Below are 26,373 nucleotides of genomic sequence, written 5' to 3'. Positions count from 1 at the left end.
AGCTACATTTCATCAGTAACACAGGATACAGGGAGGTTTAAAAGCAACTTTCCTTACATCCAACGCACTAGCGGCCTATCCAGTGAACCAATTGAACCAAAATTCAAGCAACGCTCCCGTAATACTATATGCATTTTTGACATAGAGCAAAAACGAACTCAAAGACGTACGAGTTATACTACCATCTATCAGGGTTCTTTGAAATTAATAGCAGAGAAATTAACACTTGGTCATTTTTTGAATTTCTATTTAGAAAGTAATCAATTAACAATTTACTCGTAATTTGAATTATTTGGATTTATTGCCATCGTTGGATGATCGCTGGATGGCGCTGTTTTCCGTATTATTACCATATATGGGCAGTTCACTTCTTGAGGCAAATGCAACAGGCATTTAGTATTGTTATGTGTCCAGCACACTTTAAGAAATTCCTTGAACTAGGGGGCTCCACCCCTTGCTCGTTACTCTCCCCAACCCCCTCAATTTCGCCTGCGGCGGGTGGCAATTGATGATTTTATCACTTTTACCTCTGGATGTCTGGTCGCCTCAAGGTGTTGAGGGGTGAGAGGGGTAAGACAGGACGATATGGCTTTCCATTGATATCCTGTATCCAATGGTATCAGTATTGACCTGATAGACATTGTCAGCCTGGAGGAGATAGGGTTACAGACACACATAGACAGATGTGCACAGGTTTTAATAAGTATAGTCTCTAATTTGAATCAACATTTTTGAATAAATTCTCTAACGCGAGAACGAAAAAATGCTACAGGGCGAATATGTTCCCCTGAATGTCCTACATTCAACGGTACCAGCATTGATCTGGTAGGCATTGCCAGTCCGTAGGAGCGTCCCTAGGGTTATAGACACACAAACAGAAGAACACAGAAATTAATAGTATTTCAGCACTGTCTAATGTATTAATAGTACCATGTAATAGTTAACACAGTTCTTGAGAAAGCACTGGAAATTTATTTACAAATATGAACAAAAGGGTCGTTGAAATATCCGTAGCAATTTGGCAAATATCCTTCAACGCAACGGGAGACACTATTTACATCCAACACACTTTTAAAATTATAACTTTAAAAATTAATTTTCAGGCGATCTTTGGCGATGTCAAGAACAAGAGAGGTTCAAAAATCCTCCACTGGAAATGTTTCGAAATTGAAGTTTCCAGGACTCCTGGCCAATTTTTCGAAATTGCAGCTTTGAAAATGCATTTTTTGACGATCTTAGGTGACGTTAGGAACAAAGAAAGTTCGCAAGAACCCTTCCCGGAAACTTTTCGAAATTAAAGTCTTAAAAACACGATTGTATGGCGACCTTCGTCACGAAAAGGAACATATGGAATTCAGAAAAATATCCCCAGAAGTTCTTCAAAATTGTAGTTTTAAATTTCAGGTGATCTTTGGTGGGAGGAGGTTCGAGACTTTACCCAGGAAATAGATTGAAGGTGCAGTTTTAAAAACACTAGTTTAAACAATCTTTGGTGATGTTAGCAGAAGCGAAAATTTGGGGGCCGTCGAAAATTTTCGAAATACATGTCTTTAAAACGTTAATTTTAGGCGATCTTAGGTGATGTCTTCATAGTTATTTTAATGTCAATAAAATAAAATAAAAATATGTTATTAGTTTTGTCCCAGCAGTAATGCCGTCTGGAGCAAAGGATCTTCCAGCCCTCCCCCCCCCCCCGGCTGCATTGCGTTTTCTGTTAAAAAATAAAAACTTTTAAAAATCTGAAAAATTATAAACTTTGAATTATACTAGGAGTGTCACAAAAGTTCGTAAACACTTGCAAAAAATTGAAATTTTACTCACCAAGAAAAACAAAACAACAAAAATTTTCCAAAATGCTAAAAATTCCATTTTTAGCTAGTGTTTACGATATTTTGGGACAACTTAGTATACGAATTGTTGAGGTAAACCCGAAATCTAAAGGAGATTCCCCCCCCCCCTTTGTACGTCACTGATCCACATCCTTAAAAGTCACATTCTCTTGAACTCGTGAACGTTAAACACTTTCTTTTCGACCATGAAAGACAAAAAACAAAAATAAATTTTTTAAAGAATGCCTCTTGTAGGGTCAACAAAACACGTCATTTGACACGAATCTTATGGGAACACCATCTGAACTTGGCGTTTCAAAAAACGCGCAAGAAAAAGTAACAATCTCAATAAAGCTATGTTTTGGTTTTTGGAGAACAAAAGCTGAACGTCATACCTGGCTGCACCTCAACGTTGATGTTTGTTTAAATCCGTATTAATGGAAGGATTTTGCTTCCTTGAGGCTGTAAACCTCAGTTTTGTCTTGATTTACGGTTTGCACATAGATCTTTGCGCTTTTTATACGAATTATATGTAGAATTCCTCAGGAATAAAGGGAAGATACATAAATGATAACGAGGGAGATTATGGCGCTAGAATAAAAATAGCTGACATTTTATTTCATTAAGAAGCTAAAGTAAGGTTTTCGAAATGCTATTTTCGACGCCATCAAGTTTATAGCAGATTGCCTAAAAATTTAAATAATTTTCTTTCACAATTACATGCTTCTAACTGCCAAGAATATCACACGAACACAAGAATGACACTTTAACTTTTTACCATTCTTGACAATCTTTATGGGTATAGTAAACTCATTTACCTTACATTCTTGCGTTTTACATTTATTTATTTATTTTTTTTTACAATATCCATATAACAGCGAAGTATTAATGGATCGGACAGTCGTAAAGTAAAACTTTCTATTACGAATTTCCTGTAAAAACATCTTGATGCTTGGAAAGCAATGTAATAAGATTTGTAATTGTATACGTTATTTCCCAAGTGCATATCGGAACAGTTGCTAAGTTAAGGAAAACAATTTTCAAAGTTAATCATGAATGAGGAAACGGATCTAGGACAGCGTTTGATATTGAAGGGAAAAACGACGACTTGGGGGGAAAAAGAAATGTTTCTTTATCTTTTTCTCTCCATTCCAAGAACAGAAGATTGAGTAGAAAGATCAAAAAGGCCAATGTAATAGGTATTCTAAGACAATAATTTGTGGTCTAAAGTTACATAATTTTTAGGATAGATAGATAGATAGAGAGTGCCTCTTGTCAGTTATGTTGCTGGGCCCCCTTTCACCCCCCTCCCCCCAAAAAGAAAGAAAAAAAGAAAAGAAAAAAAAGACAGGGGAGAAAAATTATGAAAACTGCTTACTATAAAACAATTAACTCTACTTTAAGTGCCACAACAGTGAATACCAAAAGAGTAAAGTTTCCTTTTTCTTTACGTTTTCCCTTATTCGGAGCCCCCCCCCTGTCTTTTTTCCTTTCCTTTTTTTTCTTTCTTTCTTTTCTTCTTTTATCTATTCTTTTTTTTACGCTAGTGTCGCCGTGTCCCTCCCCCAAGGCCCGGGCCCCTAGTTTCCAACTAGGCTGATATTTCCTCTGTAGGTAAGTAGGTAGGTAGGTAGATATACAGTGTTGAATATGATTTATTTTTAGGCAAGAGAGTGTATTCCTTGTTCTGTGTATTGTGTTTGCATTTTCTATTTTGTTCTTTGCCTCTTCTTCTTACTGCCAGCCATTAGAAATAATTTTTTTATAAAAAATCTGCAATCTGCTGAGAATGTAAAAAATATATCTTAAACAGCAAAGAAACTACTTTTAAAATTGCTTTATCTCGAAAAACCAAAAAGCAATGGGAAATTTTATAAAGAAAAACAGCTATTTTCTCACGAAAAAGATTATTTTTCCGTTTTTACAATCGGTAATTTTTCATTTGAAGAATTTTTCATGAAATGATCTTTCTCTGTTTCTTTTGTTTATATCCTTTCGAAAGAACATAACTTCTTGAATTACAATTCTAACATTTCAAATAAAAAATCATTTCTAGATCTTAATAGAAATTCTGATTTATTTTTAAGACTGGGATGGTTAAGGTTCGACTCAGGAAATTGGCTTCGTTTAGTCTGGTTCAGTTTCAGAAATTTTAATCAGTCCTCGAATTTTGCTTAAGGACGCTAGATCGTTACTGGAAAATAGAATGATACGAAAGAAAGAGATGAAATCCGTTGCAGATGATGTCGGCTAATGGACCATTTTTTCTTTCGTCCTTTCTTTTATTTTTTTTTTCTATGCATCTTTGTTTTGTACAGCATCAGATCTGCCGAAGCATTAGAAAGAGTAAGAATATAATATTTTTGTAGCCAAATTTTGGCTGAAAAAAGAGAGGTATAATAGTGTATCCAAGTTCTTTGAAATCCAGACAGGATATATTTACGAAATAAATTAATAAAGCTCATTTTCGCTCACAAATTTTTGCCGCTATATTAGAGCTTCCATGGGGCATCGATGTATAATAGTAACGCGAAAGTGACTTCATCAATAATGTCACACCCAAAATTGTTCCCCATCCTTCATCAGATCGGTTTTTTCTCTTTGGTTTAGTGATCGTTCTTATGTCTTTGTTTTGTCATCAATGTTTTTTATATTGCTCAAAATAATTTTTCAGTTTATTCCTTTGGTTTGTTATTCAAAATTTATAACTCCGTTAATGTTAGGCTTGCCAGATTTCTGAAATGATAAACCGGGACACTGGAATGCCCCCTCCCCCCCTCCGTCACAGTGCGTGGGTATTCAAGGGGTACACATCGCTGGCTGGTTTTTGGAGTGTAGTTTTTTTCTTAATGTTATAAAAAATAGTCCTAATAATAAACTTAAATTACGGGTTATCATAAATGACACAAGCATATGAATTTAAACATTAATTTTTTTACAAGACAATATTTACAAATTACTTAAACAAGAAGCATTTAAAATGAGGAATTAAAAAATTAACAATTTTTTCATTGAATAGATCTTTTTTTCAAAAAGTCTTTTTTAGATTTAATCTTATTGTCAAAATCGGTACAATCCAATCCGATTGACATGTCATTAAGCCATTAACCGTAGATTCCTTCATCATATGTGCAGCGAAATAAATTTCTTCTGGTGCTAAAGCTGCATCCTTCAATCCGTAATATTGGACTCGACCGTAGGAGAACAGCATTACAATTTATTAGCAGAATATCGCTCTTCTATAGTTTTAATTTTCCATACAGTGCGTGAAAGGCAGAGAAAGTAAATATTCTTCATAATCCTTCTTAGTTATTATTTCAAAGCATTTTTTTTTTCGTCTTTCCCAAATTAATTTCTTTCCGGGACGCCAAGCAAACCGGCCGGGACACCGGGATTTTGTCTGAAATCCGGGACTGTCCCGGTCAAATCGGGACGTCTGGCAAGCCCAGTTAATGTACGTATTTTGGCACATTTTTCCAAAATTCTAGAAGTTTTATGTCTTTCTCTCCTTAAACAACTTCACTTTTTCATCTTCCCAACGACCGTTTGGCAGAGTATGGCCCATCAAGGCTCTTGCGCCCTAAAATGCAATAGAACCAACCAATAATGTGCCACAGTGACCAATCATAAACCAATTATAGCAGCGACGTCGCAATGAAGTAACATACAAATTTTCTCAAATGTGTCACAGCATGACTCCTGTGAAACGTCTCGATTCGGTCACTTAGGGACTATGACCGTTGTGACTCGCAGTGGTATCCCTGAAACTTTGGAGTGACATGTTGTGCTATTCGGTATCCTTGTGCAAATTCTGTTTATTCTCATTACTAGAAAATCGCCCGTCAAGATATGACGGGTGAAAATTGCTTCTACATTTGAACGAAGCAATCGCCTGTTTGGTGATAGTTTGATAGTTGACATTTTAATCCTAACTCCAGCGGATTAACCCTAAACTCCAGTCGATAGCGTTCATTGCTGACCACTTTTTCGATTTATCATTCCCCTGAAATGACAGTCTTATCAGTAAAACAGTTAAGTGACCGGATCTTGTTCAGCCTTGTCACAATAAAGCTTTTCCCTGCATTTTAAACATTACCAAAAAATATTATCAAATTATCATGCCGTGGGGCGAGTTTCAATGTTGATGACGTCAGGAGCGTTACTCAATCATAGGCTATTATGTACATGGGGATGAGGATGCGGAAATGATGAAATGAGAAATCTTTCAAGTGAATCATTTGAGCGTAAATGAAGTCTCTGAAAATGAACTAACCATTTTTAAATTTTACACTTTTGTCGAGAACTATTAAGATTTTTGCATACTGATATCCCATGACTTTTGGTACTTGAATGCTTTTGCTCGAATAGTATCAACATTGAAATATTCCAGATAAAAAGCAACAAAATGTACGCATGACGAGTTTCTGAATGTACCTACCTCAAATTTAATTTAAACCTCAGTATATCGTGATGCCATTTCGAACATCAGGAAATATTTTTCAAATACTTTCTCAAGTGTCCCCAGGAACGACGAAATTTCAAAGCTTTCTATAAATTGCTGGGAGTATGTAATACAATATTGCTAAACTGATTGAAAATGTCCCCTCAACCCCCTCCCTAGCTTTTTTTTGACCAAGACGTATTTTTCAAGAACTCGAAAACGAAAAATTATTTTTGCAGCTATAGGCCAAATTCAGAATTTCGATTTCGTATTTTACCCGCAATACTTATGTGTAGGAAAACCACTCTTTGGTGTTTACAAGATTGTACATACGAATGCAATACAGAACACGACTGTACGTATAAAGTCGATAAGGTAGCTAGGGGAATAGGGGAACAGCTTTTTGAGCCTTTCAATGGTATATCCTTATTCTTTGACCTGTCTCTGATTATGATACTTAGAAAATGTTTCGTAAACCTTATCTATTGTCTAAGAAGCATGAGTTTCACTTTGTAAATCTTATATTTCCTTCTGTAGGGAAGAGTCGGGAGAAATGGAATTGCAGGAATGCAAATTCTTATACCCTGTTCAAAAAAATATTGAAATTTTACGATAAAAGTTACTGGCATCCATGTTGCCAGTGACTTTTTCCGTAAAATCCTATTTTACTGTAAAATTTTACGGCATAAAAAACGAGAGTTAAAAAACGCAAAATACGACCAGCAGGCTCGAACTCGAAACCTTCGTATCAGGAAGCGTCTTTGCTGACCACCATAACAGTCGGGGAGCATCAAATGAGGATAAAATGGTTTTGTGTGCTTTGCACTGTATGTCACGTGGTGTATCAATTGGCGCTGCAATCGATTTTTTCGGTACAATTTACTGCAATTTTTTCTGTATTGTAAAAACTCGATTTTACAGCAATATTTACAAAAGTTTCCTGAATTTTTAACAGCGTATAGCAATTTATAACAATATAAGGACTGTTAAGATCGAATCCATACCCTACAGAATACAAATTCTGGCTGCAATAGTGCCTGGCGCAAAGTTCGAAATTGTCTAAATCTTAGAACTACAAAAGGTGCTCACGTAGAAGTGTATTATCGTTGAAAAAAAAAAAAACTATTTGAGATATGGATAAAAAAAGAAAAGAGTTAAAATCTGAAGTAGGTATTTTTGTATGGAATTCTCGTTATCAGTGCGATATTTCCTCAACATCCTAAAGCAATCGCCTAACTAAACTTATGAGCTGAAAATCCGGCACAACTACGTCTGATTTCAAATACCCATTTCCTGATAGTACTTCTTTTTAACTAAAATAAAATATTTCTTTTCTTGCAAACATCCATCTGATGTTTAAATCTAAACCCGTACCACTAGAGGACAAAAACTTTGTGTGTGGGAGAAGACTCGATTTGGGATTTCATATAAAATAACGCAATCCGAATTCCAATTTGAAGATAATTTATATTTCCTGCGCAACTGTCCCCTCGAAAGTGATCTTATTCACGCACGAGCGACAAGGACGAATGTGGAACTTACGTTGAATGCGTCCTCTACGGGATGTAACTCAGGTGCAAGCCATGTCGTGGGCGCCATTCCGGTTACCTGTTAGAGTTTTCTTCGACTAAAAGCATCCAATATGGGGTACCTTTTGTTTTAGTGACAGGATTCAAAAAAAATATTAATAATATTAAGCGAAAAATAAAATTCATTATTTTGGGATTAGTTCGGATTTCATATCAGTTTGAAAGCTTAAAACAAAACTTTTTGCTATGCAATTTTAATTTTGAAAAAAATCCGGAAAACGGAAATTTGAAACGGGATGCATCATATTACGGGATATGTACCACAAAAATAACAATAGAAGGCAAATGTTTGGGCGTCATATAAGTTAACTATATACACTTCAAACAAATGATATTATTTTTTCGATTTTCAGTACAGTTTGTAGGGCTGACTTAGAGGCGTTTTTGACACTGAACTCACTGTTCTAAATAATTAAAATCTAAAAATATATTTCAGATTATTTGATTAACGTGAAAAAATTTCTACATTAATACTTGAAATAATAGATTAATAATAGCTCATTTGTAACATAATTTTAAATTGTGATGTAAAAAAAAACATTTATTCTCTGCATGTTTAGGCAGAATTCTGTTTCTCTTCTTATACACAGTTTCTGCTTCAAAAATAATCTTACACTATATGCACTGCTACCTGGAGCAGATGAGTAGCGTTTAGACAAATCCGATAATCCTGGAAATGTTCTTAGTTTTTTTCCACCAATTCAGTGGGCAATTTTTCATGTTTAAAAGTGACTAGTTTATGTACAGTTCCGGCTTTTTAGCCAACGAAAGGTCTACTGTGTGTGATTCATTGCTTGTGATTTCATCAAAATAATCCCACAACGAAGAACCTGGTACTCTTGGTGTTCTGGCATTTTCCAATTTGCTTTTTTCAGGCTCGGAAATGATGTGTCTTCTGTTAATTTCCATCATTAAAATAATCTTTTTTTTTTTAAATATACACAGGGTTAGCATAAAAGAATATCCCGGTTTTAAAAATTTATATTTCATAAACTATTGCACTTACTACTATAAATGATACATAAAAATAAAGATAATCTGTGAAAGATTTTTTGAACGTTCGTAACTACTTAAACGTGCAAGTTCTCTAGAAGTAATTTCAAAATTATTCAACTCTAGCAGTATCCGCACGGCAATGCCCGTGCTAAGAAGTTAAAGGAAGTCTGCTGAACAAAAAAAAAAAGAAAGAAGGAAAGAAAAATCCACGTCCCCCGCCCCCTTTATGATACGAAACATTTTTTTTTCAACTAAAATGCATACATACCTTTTCAAAAGACCTATTAAAGTATCTTTGGAGTTTAAAATTATTCGCCAAAACACATAAAAATATTAACAGTAGCTTTAAAACGCAAAGTAATACTGCAAATAAATAGTTAATCGCTTAACGCGCCAAGCAACCACGCTTACCGTAACCCTGCCCTTTAGCGAGTGAAGCGGTTTTTTCCCTTGCAATTTAAAGTGTTTCGCCAAATAAACAATGCTATAATAAAAATTGTATAAAGAACAATCACAATTGAATAATACGACAAATCAAATTATTTACTTAGATAAGTAACTATCTTCAACTGAAGAAATAAGGAAAACATAACCCAATAGAAAAACCCTACAAAATCAAATTATGTATCTAAAGATCGAAAAAAAATGGCATTCAAAAATGTGTTCGCTGACCACAACCGCGTAGCATGGGCATAGTTCCTCACAGCTATCGACACTGTCGGCCAGCGCCCTCTCGAAGAGCTAACTTACCCCGCCATCTATTAAGAATTCATGGAACTAAACTTATCCCGCCATCTATTAGGGATTCATGAAACTAAACAATTAATTTGTAATTACAAATATTTCGGTCAGTTTGATTTCATAAAATTAGCCTATAGCTTTTCTCAATAAATGAACTATTCAACACAAGAAAAACCTTCAATTCGAAGCAGTAGTTCCGGATATTGGAGCATTCAAACAAACAAACTCCTCAGCTTTATAATATTAGTATAGATTTTCAATTCGAATCAGTAGTTCCTGAGATTAGCGCGTTCAAATAAACAAACTCTCCAGCTTTATAATATTTGTACAGATTTTTTTTTACTTAAATGCATTGAAAGTATACTTATACCTTTAGGTTTTCCTGATTGTTATTTTTACCGATATTGCGTCTGAAACATCTGTGAGTTAGTGTAAAATTTAAGATTAGTGTAACGTTTTCGCTTTTTACGAAAATATTTATATCGAAATTAACTACGTAAAATACTGTTTACAAAAGAAAAAAAAACTTCTTTTGACATTCATTGCGTTAAGATTGTCCTATAACATTTAAAAAAATTCTTGGATACTCCCTTCACATAAATGAAATGTGAAATGAATCCCGAATGTACTATATTTATTATTTTAATAGCGGTAGTCTGGTGTGTCAAAGAGAGATTTCGTGGGTAAACATGGCGGCCAGCGCAAAGGTAGGGTATAGTTGTATTGAATATTATCCCGTACTTCTCAGAGGGAATATGTTTGCGGTCGGATATTTATTACTTGATTTGGCTGTCACAACATTTGTATGAAAAACGCGTACAGAATGAGTTTATCTTTAACTTGAATGAAATTGACATTCGACGAGTTCACGCTAAAGCAGTTTTATTTGCAACTAAAAAATGTTCACATGGTTCTATTTCTAGCCGAAAAAAAGTCAAATATCCTAGCTGTACAGTGCTGGCGAAATTATTAGACTAAAGAGTTTTTTTGTACACTATTTGTACTAAAATACTATTTATTCTACTGTTAAAGTACAGTGTACAGTACATACTGTACACTGATTATTACGTTATTTTAGCATAATTTAATGTTTGCAGGTGGCAGCACTGTCGGCTTTGTTTATGTTCTTTGTTTATCTACCTACCAGGAACATAACCTCAGTCAGCTTAAACAGTTCCCTAGTTCTTTTTATTAGTGTGTTCTGTTATATTTAAAGTTAGTTTTAGGTAATTAGTGAGTATGTGTATACGAGTATGTATAATAGTGAGCATAAACAATTTTTTACCTCCTTTTTTAAAAGTTAAGAAATGGTGTAAACCTTGTGAAAAGTATGCCAAAAGACTTAAAATGATCATCAAGAACAAGGGAATGCATACTAAATATTAGATAATTATTTCACTGTTCGTTAATGTGTCTATGGTTATGTAATCAATAAAGAATTTTCTTTTAAAACAGTCTTAGTCTAATAATTTGGCCAGCACTGTAGCTTTGCTTATGAGTTATTACCTTAGTAAACCCCTCTTTTGCTGAGTTTTTCTCAAATTGGATTAGAAGTTCATGGTGGAAAATATGTAAGAAATGCATCAATGTTATTACTCCCCCACCCTAGTCTTGAAAAAAGAGCGTTTTATTTATTTAAAAAAAATTCTACTTTATTTATTCTTCAGAAATGGTTCCTTAGAATTTGATAATTATCGAAAGCGTTGGATGGCTAGATCTTTTTAAGTTGGACAAAAAGAAATTCTGTTAAAACAATGCGTCTCTGTCAAGTTTATATAGGTCAAAAAGTTAGAACTTTCAAACGTATAAATAGTACAATAAACCTTTATGCATTTTCAGGAACACGATACATAATGCAGATTAAATGCTGTATCCAACATTCAAGGTATTTATTTTTTAGGTAATACTATTAGAAAACAAAAACTTCTTAAAGCAACAAACATAAATTACGTGTAGTAAAAGTACTATTACTGAAACCAAAAAAATGACCCCCCCCCCCCACAAAAAAAAAAAAAAAAAAAAAAAAGAATTCGTTTGACAAATTGAAATATTCGAAATCAAGGATCACAGCCGGGTTTTGGAACGTTGTTTTTTTTTTTCTTCTTTAAATTCCTGTGCTCTATATTTAATGATTGCTCAGTTTTTCTGTAAGTGTTTAAATTTTGTCTACATTTCAGCCTATCTTTTCATTAAAAAAATAAAAGAGAATGGTAAATAATAAAATAATAATAAAAAATATAGTACACGAAATGAAATAAAAAGTATATTTTTAAAAAATGAAATCACTTAAATATATTTGGTCGCGAAATTTTTAAGTCAGTAATGATTTAAGTTAAACTCATTCATAAAAACTATCTGCCTTATATTAGGATATCTGCTCCCGTTTCAAGTAAACTACGTGGAGAATGTGGCATCCTAGACTGTCACGGTATCCACTTTTTGCTAACCTCTAGGGTAAGAGCATTAATATTTTAAAGGGAAAAAATAAAATAACAAATTACATACACAAGCAAGCATAAATATTTTTTTTTTTTTTTGAAAAGTAAGGGGAGCAGTTTCTTTCCCCGCCCCCCCCCCCCCCAATTGATCGGTTTATATAGCTCTACATTCCTTCCCGCTTTTTATTCCGTTAGAGACCGCTACAAGCGTCGTTAGAGTTACGTAAGAATTATTAATTAGTTGCAGTATGAGTTTAGTTTTGAACCCCATCGATTATGAGCATAAGCTCCATGTAGGCAGTAGTGCCATGGGCACCCATTTATGTAATTTTAGAGGGGTACTAAGAACATTTATTTTTTTTAAGCTTTAATTTTAAGGGAAAAAAGCTTTTTTTCTATTTACAAATTTATAAAGAGTAAGTTTGATTCGCAGGTTTTGAAATTCAGACGGACTTAACCCATTTAAAAAAATTCGTATTTTTGTTTTCCTTAGAAGACGCAGAAATCTGTTACTTAAATGTAAGGTTAAAAGTCTGGAATAAAAATTCGGTGTAAATTAAAATTAGAAAATTTTAAAATAAAGGAAGTTTTAATTACAGTCATTCGTTAATTTTTAATTACAGTCATTCGTTAACGGCTTTTGGGTTATGTTGAAATGTTTTTGATATTTAAGCTCAAAATTTATTTTTAAAAATGACAATCAATGTCCAGCTAGGTGGGGGGGGGAGGTCGATCCCCTCTGCCCCCGTTATGGGGGCCCGCGCAGATGATCCATGTGGTCTGCTTTGTGTTCTATGTAACCTAACGAACCAAAAACTAGGTTCTGTAACATTCTAAACTGACCGATCATTATTAAGAATGAAAAATTGTTGCAAGTTTTAGCCTTAAAGTCAGAAATTGAGTACAGCAGAACAGATAGAAATTTCTTATTAATAAAATAAGCATGTAGTAGGGAAAATAGCAATTCTGGGTCTTGTTAATTTTAATTCCTTTCCCATGTTTTTCGCTGTTATCTAGAGGAAATAAACAGTATTAAAGTTTATGTTTTATATTGGTTTTGGTCTCAATGGTTTTGACCAGCGAGATTCATTTAAATGTTAGGTGCTGATTTCTGGTTTAAAGAAAAAAAGTTTGGAGCCTTTAGTGTAAGAGCTTAAGTGATTAACTCGTCAAATCTAGAAAATCTTATTGTTTTTTTATTCTGTAAATAACTTTCATATGTAAGTAATCTCCATTAAAATGTTTCACTTTCAATTTGAAGAAATGGAATGACGAATAATTTCGGGAAATTTGATCTACGACCGAAACACAGAAATTGAATTCAGAAAAGTTTTACGCTAAGAGCATGTCTACAATACCTAACAAAATGTTTAACAAAAAATCAACATGAGAAAAAGGAATCAATTTAAAATTCTGAAGTGAGAAATAAATCATGCTTACAGGCTATCTAAGGACAATTTTCTTTCGCGTCTACTTTTAATCTTTTAAAAGGATCCAAATTTTTGTTCTCATCGTTGTTTTATGCAATATTCATGCCTGGCACTAGACAGCTTATTTTCTTGGGAAAAAAAAAAAAAAAAAATCGCCATTTTTCTTGCGCGCTATTGGGCTTAAAGGACTAAATCATATGAAAAGTACGTGATTTTTCGTTGAGAAGATGCATTATGATTCAGTCTTTGGTATTATTAATCACGTGACTACTTAGCTACGGGTCGTTCGAAAGGATTAGCAGTCTTGTTCTGTACTTCATTCATAGAAATATACTTTCAGAACGATGCGATTGTTCTTCAGGGAGGGCTTCACTGTGCCTATTTTCAATGGATTCACTTGCAATCAGCAAATATATCTTTTTTTTTTCCTAAACAGCTCATTTAGCTGCTAGAGATGAGACTCTAAACATGTAGAATAAGAGAGCAAGTTTTAAGTTTTGTAACTTTATTATATTTTCCTTGAAAGCAAAATATCAGTAAATTTTCTTTCGGAAAGCAACATGTTTCTCTCTGCATAAGTAATATTTCTGTAATCGATCACATTAAAGTGGAGATTAATCGGCTCTAGATCAAACACTTGATTATCTGCCATAGATTATTGCTCAATTTGACTTGTCGTCATAAGAAATAATTATAAATAAATAAAAGCTAATAAAAAGTCCATTCAAAATCTTCATTTTTATGTCTCTGGAATGTTCCTCAAAGGCTTTAGTTGTATCTTCAGCCATGGTAGGTTTGCTTCTTCTTTTCAGGAAAAAGAGAATTTGTGGCAGACGTTAGGTCAGCCTGTCGGTGGTACGGAGCTGAATTCGGCCCTGACTTGACCCCCAATATAAATCTTTTGACACTCGAATGATTCATCAAGCGTTTTGCTTCCTTCATGGCTTTGCTATTTATCATTCGATGTTGGAGCTATATCGCCATTAACTTGCAGGTAATTAAAAGTTTGAGGTAGTGAGAAGCAAACGGGTGCAAGGGGTCTTTCTAAAGTTTTGAGTAAAACGCGTGCAAAACTCAAACCTTAGGTAGGAAATATAAGTTCGGTAATTGAAAATTGTTTTTAAATCATGTTATATAAAAATATTTACTAGGGCTTTCAGCCTCATCTCCTGCCTCAGATTAGAGCTTCTTGTACCATTTGTAGTTATCTTCAAACTTTTACTTTTGGCAATTGTGTGTGTGTGTGTGTGTGTGTTCTTTTTTTTTTTTTTTTTTGTGGGATCACTATAACTTCCTCAACTCGTCATCAAACTTCATAACTAAGGGATTATTTTAAGGATTCTCCCCCCTCCCTCGTCCGGCGAAAATAAACAGTTAACGATTTGTCAATTTTTAGCAAAAAAAAAAAATAATAATAATAATTTAAATGGAAAGAAAATTGATGGATTCGTTCAATTAAGCTAAAACTTCCGTTTGCATTATCACTAGTAGAGAGAGCCGGATAACTTAGTCGATAGATTGTTAGGCCAAAGATATTTCACACGATCTATATTCTTTGGTTAGGCTTTCAACCGTGTAGTCAAGGTTCCAAGGGGGAAGATTTTGGTCATCTTTTGACTTAATTAAACCAACAGTGTGGAATTGGAATCACATTAAAAGGTTTTCGCTTACCATTGCCTCGCGCAAGCCTTTCATACGGTTCTATAGTCTTAGACGATCAGAAAAACCTCAATGATTTAAAATTTTTAACTGCTGCTTTCTTTTATTTGTTAAAAAATAAAATAATTGTAACTAATTTAAGTAAGGATTTTAAGATTAGTTTTAATTTTCGCTCTTTGGTTCTGCTTTGACGAATAGCAGAATTTTGTTGTATATGTAATAAGTTAGACAAATATTATTGAAAAGCAATCCATTACACGGTGCTTGCACGGTTGCTAAATTTTTTTACAAATTTGTTTCAATATTATTTAATTTTTTACATTTCATCAATATTTTTTAGTGACACCCAAAATCACAAAACAAAAGCATTTCCCCATGGAGTTATCAGATTCTTGACAATCTTCGTATAAATCTTTCTGACTTTCAGCATTCGTGTTTCAAACTGCAATACCAATTTTTTAAGGACTATTTCTAAAGTTACTTTCTCTGTCATAAGACTTCCTACCTATTCAGCTTATACGCGACAGTGTGCAAAATTATATGTGTAGCTAGCTTCTCAATAATTGAAGGCTGTTTGTTGCAACATATTTTTGAGGTTTGTATGTTTTTCGCAGTAGCTCGTTACTTTAATACACTGCGAGCTCTTTCGCTCCCATGATTGCATTTTTCAAAATTGTCCTTAAACTCGTGCGTACACTTACAATACTTAGAGCAGATTAGAGGTAAGTGATGCGCAATACATCATTAGTAGAGCGAATGTGAATACCCTTTAAAAAAAAAACAAAGCTAGGTATCAGGTACAAATTTTTAAAGGTTCATCTCACTTAAATTTCAACATGAAGTACTTTAACCTTTTAAACAATGTTTAATAATATAATTTGCAAATAATATGATTTTACCCGTAAAGAAATTATGTAATCGTTTTTAAAATAAAAAAAGAGTAAAAAACATAAAGAAAAAAATTAATTTTATTTTTGAAAAAAATCGTTCCTTGTTCTTTTTGGTTAAAAACAACGCACCTCGCTTTTTATTTTTCCCCCGTTGCCAAGAAAAAAAAAAAGCACTTTTGAAAAAAAATAAATAAATAACTGTCCTCTTTTTGGCCAAAATCGTCTGCGCAGCTCTTTCTTTTTAATAAAAAATGAAGCACTCTGAATTTTTTTTTAATTCGTCGCTTAATTGTCGCGAAACAACTTCTTACTCTCTTCTGCCACGCGGTTATAACAGATACATGAAACCAATTAACTTATAACATTTTATTAAAGAAAAATTATGAACTAAAATGAACGAACATAAATTAAAATCATAACAGAACAAACAGAACCACTGAACATGAATTCACTGAATATATATACCAAACTGCTTGGCTAATACTGTTGCCATTTTAAAAAACATAAAAGTTTTTCCACAATTCCCGTTACCAAAAATAAAATTAATTAATTAAAACTTTAGAATAAAAATAAAACAAATCATCTTAACAATCATTATTTCATAGTTTAAAACAGAGCTACGGAGACGGCTTTGGTGTCGTGAAGTCGGAGTCTTACTGATTTTGGGCTGTAGGAGTCGGAGTCGAAGGGCTTAAAAATCTAGAAGTATAAGTTGGATTCGGGAATTGGTCATTTTTCCGCCGACTCCGCAGACCATGGTTTAAACATTCATTTTGATTCAGTCATATTTATCACTGACTTTAAGTCTACGAAATATGGTATTTTGATTTGTATAAATAACTTATTTTTATTTCTTGAAGCCAAAAATTGAGAATATAGCCAAAATCTGCACAATTTTTTCAATTTTTTGGTGGGAAGTTTTTTTTTTTTTTTTTTTTTCCCCGAGTTGTCGTCAATGTTTTAAATTTTTGAATTGCTCAAAAAATGCCCTTTAAATAGCAAATTTAAAAAAAATGATTTCTATAGTTCTTCATCAAGAGCTTTTTCCAACAAAGTTTGTTTGTAGCAAATCCACCTTTAAGTTCGGAATTTATATTGACCTAAAGTTTCCACGTAGTTGCTAATGTTAAGGTGTTCTGAATTGTTCAAAACTGAACAAAAAGTTGTTCAAACCAAAAAGATCTTTCCTATACATGCTCTTCATCAAAAGCTTTTTCCAACAAAATTGGTTTGAAACAAATCTGACTCCAAGTCCGGGATTTCTATTTGCTTTGTTTTCCCGTATGCGCTAATGTTAACTTTTTTGAATTGTTAAAAATTGAACGAAAAATTGCTCAAATCAAAAAGTGAAATATGAGAATGAGGTGTCCTTGCCTAAAGCTTTCTAACAAAGAAAAGTTTGTTCAAATTGGACAATTCATTTACAAGTTATGGGAGGGGGATGGGGCAGACAGACAGACAGACCCACTCATTTTCCCCATTTCAAAACCCTACTTTCTAATTTTTAATTTTTTGATGTATATTTAATTATTTTATTTATTTTCGCTTTTTTTTTTGTTTTTGTTTTTAGCGATATTTTTAAGATGCATTAAACCTTCTGTAATGATTTTTTCTTCTTCCTTTTACTTTTACGGGAAAGTCGGCTAAAAATGACAGCTGCTTTTAATTATCTATTCATTTGCGTAAATTCTAAAGCAGTTGGCAATATTTAAATTAAAAATTTTTGAGAAAAAAAATACAGACGGTAAAGTAAAACCTACTTTGGCGAAGCTGTATACCTTCAACTTCTTCTCTCAAATTTTAAACTTAAATTGTATTAGCTCTTTTGAATTAGCACAAATATAATGATATTTAGAACAACTGAGCGTTTTAATCAAGATCTTATATCATTTTTTATTTAACAATTTTTAATACGAACCAAATTCGTAGAAATATAGTCTTCAGATTTTTAAAATATATATTTATTTTTAATATCTCTAAGCAGAAAAGAAACCGGAAAATTTGGAAGTAAAATCAGCGTTTTTTATTCCATATATTTTGTTATAAAAAGAGTTACTTAAGCAACATATAAAGAAACAAATTTTTTTACACTGGCGCTACGTCCCTCAAGTTTTTATGAGAATAAAATCTGACATTCGCAACTTTATTAAGTGAATAGTTTCATCAAGAAACGCTATACATTATTAAGTTTGTAGATCGTAAGGAATGATTCTATTGAGTGAAAATATCAACATTTACTCGATAGTATAAATTAATTTTTACCTGAAAGATACAACGATCAAATTTTGTTTTGAAACATACTTTCTTAAATTCTTTCACTTTTTTGAATTGTTCTTTGCTTCTACTTTGATCTTTAGAGAAATGTATATGTTTTATCTTGACATTGAGTTCTGTGAGGAAAAAGACATTTCTGGTAATACCTGTAGCTTCTCCTCCGTAATACAGTGGAACCTCATTAATTCAAACGTGCTTAAAGCGAATGACTGCTAAGACGAAGTACAGTTGCGATCCCCGACCGTTTTGTATTTACACATAACTCTATTTAATATTTTCGAATAAGACAAACTACAGTTAGGACGACTTAATTTTTAAGTCCCCTTTGAGTTAGTTTCAATGATATTCGACAGTATTTATTTATTCATGGATCAATTATTAGTATTATCATCATCATCATTTTTTTATTATTATATCATTCATCATCATCATCATTCTAACAACATTCATCATTAACATCATTATTATGATATCATTTATCATCATCAATATTATTGTTGTTGCTGCTGTTTGTATTATCATTTATCATTATCATCATTACAACTTTATTATTATTGTTATTATTTTTCTTATCATCATCATCATTAATATTATCATTATTATCATTATTATTACTATTATTATTATTTTCATTTCAACATAGATTTATTTTAGCAAATCGAAGCGGAATTTGACAAAAATGTTGAATATGAAATATACTAAGGAGACATGGAACTACAGCCTGAGTAAAAACTTAAAGGCCAGTATAATTTTCTTTGAAAAAAGGAAAATGAAATAAAAGGGATTTTAATATTATTGTGATATTAATTATTAATGTTCATTGGCGGGAAATAACGCAACAGACAGGATTTGTAAAAAATGCAATAAACAGAAAAGCAGTGGTATATTCAAAGTTAGCATTTCAGCTTGAGTAAAAACTTTAAGGCCACTAGTATTTTTTAAAAATTGCAAGTACTTACACTGTAATAAATGTCACCTCAGTTAACAAGATTGTGGAAACCCTTCAACTTGCAGTTTTGTGATTATTATCTTCAAAGTTTTTGTCCTACTTGTGACGATATCGTAAGGTAAAAAGTTAACTATTCAAGAAAGAGGGCAAATTGAAGCTTTTTCTTCAACAAGGATAAGTAGGCGTACTATTGCGAAAAAATAGGAAGATCGAAGACTGAAGTAAATATTTTTGTTTGATTTAAACACAATAAGGGTAAAAAGAAAACCCGGGAAAACTTAAAGCTCTGTCCTCGCGTCATGGAAGAAGAAATTGGAAATTATTACATTACCTGAAAAGTACTCAACCAGGAAACTTATTCAGACGATAGGTTTAAACGTTTGTCAAAAACAATATATAACACAATTAGAAGGTGTGGAACTTTTATTAATGCTGCAAAATTGCTTAAACCTCATTTATTGAAAATGCACAATATAGAGCGTTTCAACTTTAGCTAGGAAATCATGACCTGGAATAACCAATGAATACAAATAATTTTTTCTAACAAAAGAAGTGGAGTTTGGATAGACCAAACGGACGGAAGTAGTATTGGCATGATTTACGAAAAGAAAAAGAAATATTCTACAAGCACTAATTAGATGGAGGCTCTGTCAGAACTTGAGAGTGCTTTGCTTACAATGGTGTGTGCTCAGTTGCGTTTGTTTCAGGTAAAATGAACTCACAAGCATATCAAAATGTCCTCCCAAGTCACCTTCTACCAAATGCTGAATTTATTGTTGGAGAAAATTGAAAATATCAGCAAAACAATGAATCTATCCATCCGAGTAACAGTGCAAAAAATAGGCTCCAAGTAAACAATGTTGAAACTTTGAAATGATCAACTAAGTCTCCTGATCTTAAACCAATAGGGAACTTATTGGGTGACTTAGCAAGAAGAGTTTATGCAAAGGAGAGACATTTTACTTTATCAATAGAGCTGAAATCTACCATCGAAGATGAATGGTAAAAAATACATCCCGAATTTTGTCAAAAACTAGTTTTATTCATGGAAACAAGAATATTTGAAGTAATTTGAAGGAATGGCTCCCACACAAGCTCATAAATATTTGAATTTTTGTCCTCATATGCTTTTTTCTATGTTGGTCTTAAAGATTTTACTCAGATTCAAATATTGATCTGTAATATTTTCTGATAATGAAACACTGACAATTAAATTTTTTTGTCTTTTTTACTTGTATTTAAGGTTAATAATTATATCACTCATATGACTTTTTGATCCTATGATTAAGGTGTGTCCAATTTCTCAAAAAAGTGCACTGGACTTAAAGTTTTTACTCAGACTGTATTAGTCGATTTTAATACTAAGAAACTGATATCAAGACAGCAGTATAATAGATATAAAATAACTTTGAAGAATTCTTTAAAATTTCCATTATTTCAAACGAAAAAGAATTTTTATTTATTTGTTATCAAAAATTTGATTTTTTTTTTTTTTTTTTTTGTGCAAGTTTACTTAGTATTCTTGTTCCTCTTAACATTCATGGACAACAACCTGCCTTGAATTGGAATTAATTCTCTGTGGTCTTGCCATGTAGCGGCCGTTTTTAATGAAATTTGTTTTTCATTCTACTCACATATCTTAAATCGATTTATTCTAATCCGGAATTTTTGAAGTGAAAGAAAAGCTGGTTTCATTTTAACCGCCAGGTCATGTTAATCGTCCTTCGCTTATGAGTACATGAATAAGATGCGTTCACACGCAAATCTTGTGAGCAAAAAAGTAAAAGGGATGGAATCATCCAGTGCTTGTCTTAACACTGTTCTGCCCCACTCCTATGCTTTCCTTTATTTTGTGCGTTCCAACTCCGTGTATGCTAATGGTGACTGGTGCACGTTAAATCTGTAGTTGTGATAAAGTCGTCCTCAAGTTCTCGTTACAAATCAACACCTCTGGGTGTGCTGAATCAATTATTGCTAGGCTCTCCTGGTCTGGATAGTAAAAAAAAAAAAAATCGCTGTCTTCAGGGCTCCATCCAAACGGAAACCGATTAAACCACGGGTAACCTTTCGAAAAATAATTTTAGTAGGACTACTCTTTTAAAAGTTATTAGTGGAAATAAAACAGAGTGATTGGGGAACAGACGAACAGACCGACCGACACATTTCACCGATTTGAACCCTTTACTTTAAAATTTGCTTTATTTTAAGATGTTTATTGCATTTATTAGTTTTATTTTCTACTTAATTCTTGCTTTAACAGTTATTTTACGAGAAATTAATCATTCTTTTGTGGTTTTGATTTACTTATTTATCCATTTTTTGCTTACTTATTAATTTTTATTTACCAAAAATAAGTATCGTTGTAATACAAAAAAACCCTCATCTAACAGCAAAAAAAAAAAAAAAAACTTGTGTAATTTTTACAGTATTTATTTAGCCAATCTTTGCGGTTTCCTTTGAAAGAAGACGTCTACACTGTTCCAGTTCCTGAAAAACTTGTTCATTCGTATAGTTTACAATTCTTGTGTAATTTTGTTAAATGGAATTTCAAACTTTATGCAGTTATGTAATCGAAGTAATAAAATATGTAATAAAAGCAAATAAAGCACCAGTCGTCAAAGAATTAAAGCAAATAGCTATGTAGATTACTGTTAATAAATAAACTCTACTGGTGTGTTGATCAGTTTCGCACTGATGAAGTGTCCCAGCAGTTGCCTTGAATGGATTTTGATTTAAGTCTACGATTTGTGCTTTATCTGCGATACTTATTCACTTCCACTAAGAATTTTTTATTACTCGTCATATGTTTTACATATTTTTTTTTTACATTCAGATAAGTGTTAAATGTTCATATAAATTGCTGTCCGTAAACGAATTGAAATAGCATTTCCATTCTTTCTCTTGTTACTGAATTTATCCCGTCTTCTTATGTTAGGTGGTGGAAAGGTGTCTGGTTAGGGTAAAATTTTAAATTTATACCAATTATACTATCCGTTTCAGAAGAACATTTTTGTCTAACTGCCCTATATTGTTAAAAGTTAGGTTCAATTGAAGCGAAAAGTACTCCGAAATGGGAAAGTGTCTTCGAAAGGCAAAATCCAAATAAACCAAGAAGTTCCGTCCAGAACTAAACGAGCCTACTTTCCTGCATACCAATATTGACTTTCTTATATCTGATCATTCTCAAAACTAGTTAAAATCGCAAAATTTTTGAAACGCAACTTTTTAACATTTTAACCTGATTTGTAAAAATAAAATATACTTCCCTCATCTGAAGAAATAGATGCGTAAAAATAAATATACAAACAAATTAAGTAGTAGCACATTTTATACAAAGCAGCTAATACACTTTTTTTTTCATTAAAAAATCTCGAATCGTTTTCAAAAAGGGGAAAAAATGATGAAAAATAATAAGATCATTAAAATAAATACGTTATGTCTAAAGAAAGAAAAACCGTTTGTTTTCCCCCTGTTGCCAAAGAATAATTTGAAAAATGAATAAATATACTTTCATAATAAATAAAAAACAACAGAATGTTTTTCATTATCAATTAAAAAAAAATTGTCAGTCATTTCCCCTCTGCGTCTAAATTTTTTCCAAAGCTACGGAGCCAGAGTCGGAATCGTGGAGTCGGAGTCTGACTAATTTTTGGGTACAGGAGTCGGAATCGGGAGTTGTTCATCAAGAGCTATTTCCAACAAAATGTGTTTGAAGTAAATCTGCCATTTAGTTCGGGATCTGTATTGACTTTTAGTTTCGCCGTGGACGCTAATGCTAAGGGATTTGAACTGTTCAAAATTGAACGGAAAATCATTCAAATAAAAAGAAAATATTTTATAAATATGCTCATCCTCAAAAACTTTTTCCTACGAAATTTGTTAGAAGTAAATTCGCCCCACAGTTCGGAATTGCTTTGAATTTCCCCGTAGGCGCTAATGTTAAGTTTCTTGAACTGTTAAAAATTGAACGAAAAACTGTTCAAATCAAAAAATGAAATATGGGAATGAGGTGTCCTTGCCGAAATCTTTTGAACAAAAAAAATTTGTTCGAATTGAACTATTCACTCAAAAGTTATTAGGGGGGGGGACAGACAGACCGACAGACATTTTTCCCTATTTCAATGCTTTACTTTCCAATTTTTAATTTTTCAATATTCATTTAATTATTCTTTTTATTTTTGACTTTTTTTTTTCGCGATATTTTCAGGATGCATTAAGCCTTCTTGCATGCTTTTTTCTTCTTTTTCTGACCTTTACTGTGAAAGTAGGCTAAAAAGGAAGTCCCGCAATAGAGAAACAGACCCTTCGTCATATGGAGAATACGTATTTTCAATGCTATTAAATGAACCAATGCTGCCATTTTCCCACTAGAAGTTTTCTTATATATAGAAATCCGCTAAAGAGAGATTTCGTTGTTCGGAGAATCTACTATTTAACGAGACTTATTCCTGCGTTTCAGCCTCTCTGGATATCTGATAGCAAACTGTCTGATAGGAATCGGTTGGAGGCATTTAAAAATATAAAATTACTTTAAATATTCACGTTCTACTCAGAAAAGAAGGGAAAAAAATAAAGATTACAGTTTGCTTACGTAACAAATGTTTTTTTTTTTCAAACTCTTTTCGGAAACTTTAAACAAGTACTTGTAGTATAAGATTCTTTAAAATGTAGATATTTCTTAAAATATTTAAGTATTTACTTATTATTCATTTAATTTTATTCACGTATTTTTTTAAATCTATTTTCAATTTAGTTCTCTATTTTTGTTTTGTTACATTAGTTATTTATTATTTCCAGTATTTACTTATCATTTTCATTATTTATTTAATATCTCATTCTGTTTCTAAATTAGTTTTATTCACTTTTATTTTAGTTATTGCTTTTTAGCTCACGCGGTTTGCTCGGGTTATGCTCAATCAAAGTTTTTTGTGCGAAAAATTATTTTGCTTACATTGAAGACATGATTCTACAATCAAAAAATATTTTATAATGCAAAAATGTTCTTAAAAAATAATGATGTTCTTTTAATTGTTTTGCTGATGAAGAAGGGTCTGACTTATATTACACAACTATTTACTTTGACTACTCATTTTTAATACCTAATTTTATTGTTTTTTTTTTCTTTTTTTCAACTAGAAATCTACAAATTTTAATCATACTGCTTTTTGAATAATACGAAATCGATCACTTGTTTCTGTTTTTTTCATTGCAAAAACCGGACATAATAATCGAAAATTATGATGTTCAATTGGTTGAACATCATAAAAGCCGAAACTGTACACTTTTCGAGGAAAAGAAAAAGTAAGTACACTGGAACACAGCTGTTTGTACAAGCCGAATTTTCCTTAAATATTATCAAGGTACACAGTCCATGGATGAGAAACACTACCAAGACATTAAGTTTTACAAAGGCTTTAAAGAAATAAATTGGTTTTTTAAACAATTGCACAGGGGGGGGGGGGGGGCTTCCCGATTATTGCGAGGTCCTTTAGCTAGTCTCATTATAAACTAGCTTAGAATCGGAATCCACCAATTGCCGACTAGTACCGAATGCAAAGGACAGGTGTTATTTAAGAAAGGTGCTTATTTAAGAATATCCCTGAGACTATTCTAAAATAAAATATAAAGTGTTGCAGACACATATTATGCACATGAAAAATACGAATATCAATTGTCACCAATTGATTGAACAACATGAAGGCCGAAACTGTCTCTTCTTTTGGAGAAAATGAAAAATTAAGTACATTAGAACACAGCTGTTCGTACTACACGAATTTTACTTTTTTTTTTCCGAAATAGTCGTGCAAATGGTCACTTACCTATTGCCCAAGGATGATACTGTGGTGGGAAATACTGCGTCATAGTTGGCGGCCTGGCGTTGGCAAGTCCAAGTCGGCCTGCACTAAACAGCAAAAGCAAAAAGACGGCGGTAGATCTCATGTCGAAACAACTACAACTTCCCAAAACAACAGCGACTTGAATTCCCGGCGTATTCGCTTTTATCCGCCTTCTCCGACACTAGGCGATGGGGGTGTTTGCGCGCGCCTATGACGTCATTGCAAAAAGCGCGCCTTCTTGAGTTACGATTCGCCATCAGTAGAACGGATCCCGTTGCACAAAATTGCCCCCTCAATTTAACTCAATTAGAATCTAATCGTCTGCATGTAAAATGAAGTGAAGGATCTTAACTGATTTTCATTTACTTTTTTTCTTTCTTTCTTTTTCTAAGGAAGAATCGGAAGCTATAGGATCATAAGAGCTAAAAACTAAACAAGTTTAAAGTTAAAGAAAAAAAAGCGTTTAGAAAAGCTTTTACGTCAATTGATGACTTGTGTTGAGGAAAATCTCGAAAACCTGTATATTGTTTAAAAACTTTAAAAACCTAAAATCCACAATTCTAAGATTGCTCCTGTTCAGTCTTGAAATTAATTTATTAACTTTATTAACATTTAACATAATAACTACTAATACTCATTTATGTTTATAAGATTTAAAAGGTTGACAAGGTGACAGGATAGAGAAATTACAAGCATCTTTACATATTGAAAAAAAAAAAAGTCAAGGAAATTGTGTCTGTGTCTGTCCCTTGTATAGGAGACCATATAGCACTTAAAACCTCAAAATGCAGTACAAATAACTTCGGACTCTGTCGGTTTGCACCTCAGAGTATTTTTTAAGTATTTAAATTAATTCTTTTGAAATTAATTTTTTAAGCTAAAATTTCACATAAAGAGGGAGAAAAGAAAAATTCTGAGCACCTTAATATTTATGACATTTGAAAGAAATTATTTTTCTAAACAATAGGAAGTGTGTTACAATTTTCCCAAATAATTAGAACTGGAGATATAACAGTTTCTGATTTAGAACACTATCCTAGGATAAACTGAGCTAAAGAGATAAATGTTACTAGTGACAACGAGTTTGAAAACGACTTTACAAACGTACAAAACGGCCGTTCGGCTCTTCGCAGTTCCAGAGCATGGATATGCCACCTTGCAGTGGTTTAAGAAATTAGCCAAAGAGGAAAAACATTTCAATTTCGCTTGGACAAGGCAGCTACCTGATTGGACAAGTGTAAATTGTCTTTGTTTTACCTCTTTCAGCGGCCATTTGCCAGAGACTGCAGCGCCTCCTGGA

At 32.7% G+C, this 26,373-nt stretch overlaps 1 protein-coding gene across 1 annotated transcript in view; it reads right to left on the bottom strand.

Moving 5' to 3' along the window:
- The window catches only part of LOC129223929 (uncharacterized), a 78,410-nt gene extending 53,219 nt beyond the window's left edge, over positions 1 to 25,191 (bottom strand). Inside the window, exon 1 of the mRNA XM_054858308.1 lies at positions 25,056 to 25,191. Within this exon, the coding sequence (XP_054714283.1) occupies positions 25,056 to 25,176 (121 nt within the window). The 5' untranslated portion in view covers positions 25,177 to 25,191. The remainder of the gene's footprint in view (positions 1 to 25,055) is intronic.
- Positions 25,192 to 26,373: the final 1,182 nt, after the last annotated feature.

The sequence above is a fragment of the Uloborus diversus genome, chromosome 6, assembly GCF_026930045.1.
Source record: "Uloborus diversus isolate 005 chromosome 6, Udiv.v.3.1, whole genome shotgun sequence".
NCBI classification, from domain to species: domain Eukaryota; kingdom Metazoa; phylum Arthropoda; class Arachnida; order Araneae; family Uloboridae; genus Uloborus; species Uloborus diversus.
This window is presented reverse-complemented; position numbering and strand designations above follow the sequence as displayed.